Source organism: Octodon degus, unplaced genomic scaffold (genome assembly GCF_000260255.1).
Source record: "Octodon degus isolate 3935 unplaced genomic scaffold, OctDeg1.0 scaffold00015, whole genome shotgun sequence".
Classification (NCBI taxonomy): domain Eukaryota; kingdom Metazoa; phylum Chordata; class Mammalia; order Rodentia; family Octodontidae; genus Octodon; species Octodon degus.
The window spans coordinates 13697177-13703379 of NW_004524591.1; the positions used below are offsets into that span (position 1 = coordinate 13697177).

Consider the following 6203-nt stretch of genomic DNA (forward strand, 5'->3'; position numbering starts at 1 on the left):
TTTTTTTTGGTGGTATCAGGGATCAAACTTGGGACCTTACACTTGCCAGGCAAACACTTATTCCACTGAGCTATCTCCCTGGCCCTAAGTTTTAAACTTTTTAAAAAATTAAATTTAATTTTGAAAAGAAGAAACAAAAGCAAGAAGAAAAATCAGAAGCAAAGACAGAAACAGGGTAACATACAACAATACATATGTTACAGATTTTCAAAACAAGAATAGCTGATTTGGGGGGCCAGGGAGATGGCTCAGTGGAATAAGCACTTCCCTGGCAAGCGCAAGGGTCTGAGTTCAATCCCTGGTTCCACCAAAAAAAAAAAAGAATAGCTGATTTGGTCTGGCTAAATAGCTCAGCAGATTAAAGTGTCTGCAAGCAGGGGCAGAGGCCAGGGATTCAATCCTGGGCTTGTCATGCTAGCCCCACCCCTGGGGCATGCTGAGATGGCAGTTGAGACTGGGCATGGAGGCATGTGCCTGTAATCCCAACTCTTTGGGAGACTAACAGGCAAATAACCACGAGTCTGATCTAGTAGTGAGACCCTGAATGCCCTGTAGACACTTCCCTAAAAAAAAAAAAAAAAAAAAAAAAAAATGATTAACAATGGTTGACATATTATCTATTTCTATCATCAAATCTGTTGCTTATATTAACAGATACAGTTACGTAAGATTGTACATAAGATTGAATATTACTGCTTGCTTTCAAGAAACCTTACATTTTTTGTTCTTGTCTCTTTTTTTGTGTTTTTACCTTTCTAAAAAATTTTAAAGAGAATATAGTAATAATTGTTATGAAATTAGAAATGGTACACATTTAGAAGACCAAGTTGACAGGTATTCATGCATGGTTTTTGTGTTACACATTGCTGCCCTTGATATAGTTGCTTAGATTGCAGATAGCAGCATAGAGGCTTAGTCAAGGTGAAAATTCTACATATTAACTGCTGTTTTTTTAAAAAAAACTCATGGAAATTTTTAGCACAATCACCTCAGATGTCAGAGTTTTATAATTTTAAATCTTGTATCTACTTCTTTGATCTATTTGAGTTGAATTTTCTGCTTTAAGAGAAGTATGGTTCTAGATTTCTTTTGTGGAACCAGCTACCCAACTGTACCAGCACCATTTGTTGAGAAGACTGCTCTTTGTCCACTGAATTATATTGATATCCTTGTTGAAATCAGTCACCTGTAGATACAGGATATACAACTATATTCTGAATTCTGTTTCATTGTAAGTCCTCAAGCTGTGATGGAGTTACATCTTAATAAGTCCATCGTAACTTGAAAACACTACAAGTTGAAAATGTATTTGTCTTACTTTGCTCATTGCTCAGACAAAATACCAGACACCCACAAGTTAAAAAAGGAAAGATTTATTTCATCTTAGTTTGTAGAGGTTTTAGTTCACAGTTGGCTGATTTGAAGGGAAAGTGGCAAGGCAGATGGGCACTGCAGAGGAGATATGTCTGTGGTAGAGTAGGCTAAAGTAGAATCAGTGGCAGCAACAATAGTAAAACAAGCTTCCCTTTCCCTTTTATTCTATCCAGGCTACAAGCCTTTTGGGTGGTGCCACCCACACCCAAAGTGAGCTTTCTCATTATCCAGAAATATGCTAATTGCAATCAGTGCACTAATTTAGTATAACATACCCTTAATCTCAGTATCACACACCCTAGATCCAGCCAGCTCCAGAAAGCCAGCCCTGTTAGCACATGAGGTTTTGCAGGAACATCTGTATACAAGCTTTAACAGCATTTTGACATCTAACCTAAAGAATGCTGTAGCTTTACAATACAGTACACAGTAGAACATTGCTCGGTTGCCCTTGCGAATATGTTGCTGATTTGGAGCTGTGGTTTACTGCAAGCTGCTCAGCGTCATGAGAAAGTATCATACTATGCATTTATGGTCTGGAAAGAGTTCAAAATTAAACAATTGAAGTGTAGTTTTTATTGAAGATATATTATTTTTCCACCATTGTAAATTGTAAGTAGAGCCCCAACAAGTCAAGTACCACTAGTATATGTTATTTTGTCACTATCATATTATCTTGATTATTATTACTTTTTAGTCAGTTTTCAAGTTGAGATATAGGACTTCTGCTTTATTTTTCTTTTTCATGATTGTTTGTCCTGAGTCCCTGGAAATTCCATGTGAATTTCAGAATTAGTTGCTTGTTTCTACAGTGAAGTCAATTAAGATTCTGGTAAGACTGGATATGGTGGTTCATGTCTATAATCCTAGGTCTTCAGAAGCTGAGATAGGAGACTAAGTATAAGGCCAGCTTGAGCAACTTACTGAGATCCTTTGCCAAAATAAAAATTTTATAAAGGGCTGGGAATGTAGTTCAGTGTTAGAATATTTGCTTTGCATGTATGAGGTACTGAATTCTGGCCCAAGAACCCCTACCTCTATACCAAACACATACAAGATAGTGATAAGGATTGTTTTCAGTCTATGAATCAGTTTGAGGAATGTTGTCACCTTATGAATGTTAAATCTTTTGTCCATGAATGTGGTATACTTTTCCATTTATTTACATACATACTTCGATAATACTTTATACATTTCAGAGTACATGCTTTGAATTTCTTTTGTTAAATTTATTCTGAAGTATTAGTTCTCATAAATTTTTAGAGAATATTTCCATACCCTCTGCGAAGAAAGATAGTTTTACTTTCTTCTTTTTAATCGTGAATTTTTTATTTTTATCTAAGTAGCCAGAACCTCTTGCACAGTGTTGAATAGAAGCGAGCAGAGAATACACCATTGCCCTGTTCTGAGCTATTAGAACTAAGTAAAGAAAGCATGTTTTGTAGGATGTAAGATAAATATATAAAAATCAATTGTATTTTTACAAATTTGAAATGACCAACCAGAAAATGAAATTGTTAGAAATAGTTTTATTCACAAAAATCAGAAAAAATTATTGATAAGCCTAATTCTTTTTATATTTGTTTCAACAAAGATTCTATGGCTTTTCTTCCTTATTTTCCCTCAAGAACTTTACAGTCAACTGACTACCTTCAATGAGAAAACTTGATTGTATTTTTATTGGAGTCCTGTAAACTTTATAAATTAACCTAGGGAAAACCAACACATTTGTGATGAGGATTGTTTTTGGCTAAGATTGTGATAAGACTTTTAATTTTTTTGGATCTACATTTTTGGTTTTGAGGAGCATATTTTTTTTCTCATTTTGATTAAAATTTTTTTAAGCTAAATTTGTGTCTGTAGAGTGCATTATGGACATTGGCATTCATTAATTTATCAAATATTCACTCATTGTCTGTATATCCCAAATACTATGCTAGTTGCTGGGGATGAACTGCTAAACTAATATTTCTGACCATTAGCAGTAAACAAGCGACTTTTATTGAGTGAATATGTGCTCTCATGAAAGTAATAATGGGGCAAATACAAGACATATAAGGTGCCTTGGAAAGTGGAAATAATGGAAAAACAACATCTTAGGGTTGTTTACATGTGGTAACACAGAGATGGTTATTTGAAGTAGTGGCAGATAATGAATTCTGGCTCCACAATGGTGATGATAATGGTAGAGGATGTAGACAGTTTCCAGAGATGATCACTTCAAAACTGTGACCAAAAATAGTTGACAACATGAAGAAAGTTACCTTCTAGGCAGGGGAATATCAATATGAGAATTTCATAATATGAAACTCTTACCAATACCTTACAAAAGAAGGAAAAGAGAAAATCATGAAATGTCAGTTGTTGGAATTTCACTGTTTTTGAGAGACTTGAGCAGTGTGATTCTTTTTCCTTTTAAATTTTCCCCACTAACTCAGTTTTGTTGTTTTACTATTGGAGGTAATCTTTTCCAATGAAACATAGGTTGAATTTGGTGGGAAGCTTTAAAAATTTAAATAGAAAAATTTGATTTTAGCTTCTATCAGTGGAAAGAGTTTTTAGTTTTCATTATAGGATTATCTTTTTGTTTGTTTGGATTTTTTGTTTTTAATCTTTGTTTTTCCTTGCAGGATGATAATGTCAGATCCCTTCTCTGTAATTTGATGCATTTTAGAAATTCAGTGACTGCTGAACAAGTTTTGAATGCTGAATGTTTCTTGCTACCAGAGGTGAAATCAATTCCAAACCCAGAAAAAGAGGTTGAATATAGTCAGTGTGAAAAGGAAGATGAATTAAAAATGGAGAACGTGGATACATGTAAAGAAAAGACAAGAAATGGTGAAACCAACACTGATTAATGTTAATACTCTGTTGTTGCAGATGTTCCTTTAAAAAAACTTTTCATTTAATAGGTCAGAGATCTGAAAATGTTCTGGAACTAGTGGGATAGTATCTTCGGTGTTCATGTTGTGAAAAATAAAAGACGTTTCATTGTGCCTAAAAGTTATTTGTATGCTTTGAAATTTTGCTTAATTTGGAGTTATTAATGGAGGATTTTCTGTCTGGATTTAATATAATTTAATAAGTAGACTGTTAAAATAGTGAAGATTATTAGATTGATAGAAGTCATACAGATTTTCAGTATATTGGCTGCCTTATGATGAAGGTCCTTCTGTTCAGTAAGTGACGGTTGGCATTTATTCACCTTTTCTGGAAATACAGAGATAAATTCAAACCTATTATTACACTTATAAAGCTCTCAAGAAGTGAAAAATTTGGAGATATAAGCAGATCTTTACAATACAGTATGAAATGCATAATGATAGCACTGGGCATCATGGAATTATACAGGAAAAGTACTCATAGAGTAGTTTTAAGGAGAGCTTTCTGGAGGAAATAATAACCTTAATTAAATCTTAGTAACTTTTTAAAAATTAGTAACTTTTTAACAAAAACATAAATTGTACATATTAATTAAAATAACAATGTTTATGCATATATCTCAGATAGTGTTTAAATCAGGCTGAACATGTTTATCTTTATGGTAGAAATGGTCAAAATCATTTCTTCTAGCTTTTTAAGATGCACAGTACATTATTGTTACCTGTTTGCACCTTTCTTGGAAATTACACCCCTGAACATGTTGCTCCTGTCTAACTGTAACTTAATACCCAATGATGAATCTTTCCATATCACCATCGCCCATTCTTCACCCCCTTCACTCCTCTGGCCCCTGGTAGCCACTATTGTGTACCTAGATTTTATGTGGTCTATGTTTCCAGATTGTACATATAACTGAAAACATACAGTACTTGTTTTTCTGTTCCTGGCTTCACATAGTGACCTACAGTTTCATCTGTGTTACTGAAGATGACAGGATTTCATTTCCCTTTTTAATGGCTGAAAGCATTTTGTTATGTATATAGTGCAGTAATACATATGTAATGACATTTTCTTTATTCATCATTTGATGGGCACTCAAGCTGTTTTCTTGGCTATTGGGAATAGTGCTGTATATATAACATGGTGTTTTTTTCAGTTTACTGATTTCATTTCATGTGACTATATATCCAGGAATAGGATAACTGGTAGTTCTGTTTTTAACTTTTTTAGGTAACTCCAGTGTGTTCCATAAGACTTTACTAATCTATATTAGCTCCAACAGTATACAAGAGTTTTCTTTGAGGGGACTGGGGAGATGGCACAGTAGAATAAGTGCTTTCCTGGCAAGCGCAAGGGTCTGAGTTCAATCCCCGGTTCTGGGGGAAAAAAAAAAAGTTTTCTTTGAGGATGTTATCTTTTCTTTCTTTCTTTTTTTTTTTTTTTTTTTTGTAATAGCCATTCTTATTGGAGTGAAGAGACAGTCTCATTGTTTTGATTTGCATTTGCCTGAAGATTAGTGATGATGAACATCTTTATACACATGTGTTGGCCATTTGTATGTCATCTTTTGAGAAATGCCTGTATGTATTTCCTGGTTTTTAATCAAGTTATTTTTTCTGAGTTTTAGGGGTTCTTTATGTATTCTGCCTACTAGACTTTCAGAAAAATTGCAAATAAGTTTTCCTATTCTGTAGGTTATCTTTTACTCTATTGATTATTTCCTTTATTGTGCAAAAGATTTTTAGTGTGATGTACTTCCATTTGTTAGATTTTTTTTAAAGATTTAAAATTTCTGAATTTAGTTCAACTCATAATACCACATTTCCAAGAAAAATGAACCTGTTGCAAAGACATTTAAATAAAATCATACCAAGATACACAAAAATGAAATTGTCCAAAACTTCTTGTAAAGAAAAAATCATTAAAGCATATACATAAAAATATTA

At 33.5% G+C, this 6203-nt stretch overlaps 1 protein-coding gene across 1 annotated transcript in view; it reads left to right on the forward strand.

The window, feature by feature from the left end:
* The window catches only part of Stk31 (serine/threonine kinase 31), a 101230-nt gene extending 96988 nt beyond the window's left edge, over positions 1 to 4242 (forward strand). Inside the window, exon 24 of the mRNA XM_023709853.1 lies at positions 4005 to 4242. Within this exon, the coding sequence (XP_023565621.1) occupies positions 4005 to 4232 (228 nt within the window). The 3' untranslated portion in view covers positions 4233 to 4242. The remainder of the gene's footprint in view (positions 1 to 4004) is intronic.
* The last annotated feature ends 1961 nt before the right edge of the window (positions 4243 to 6203 follow it).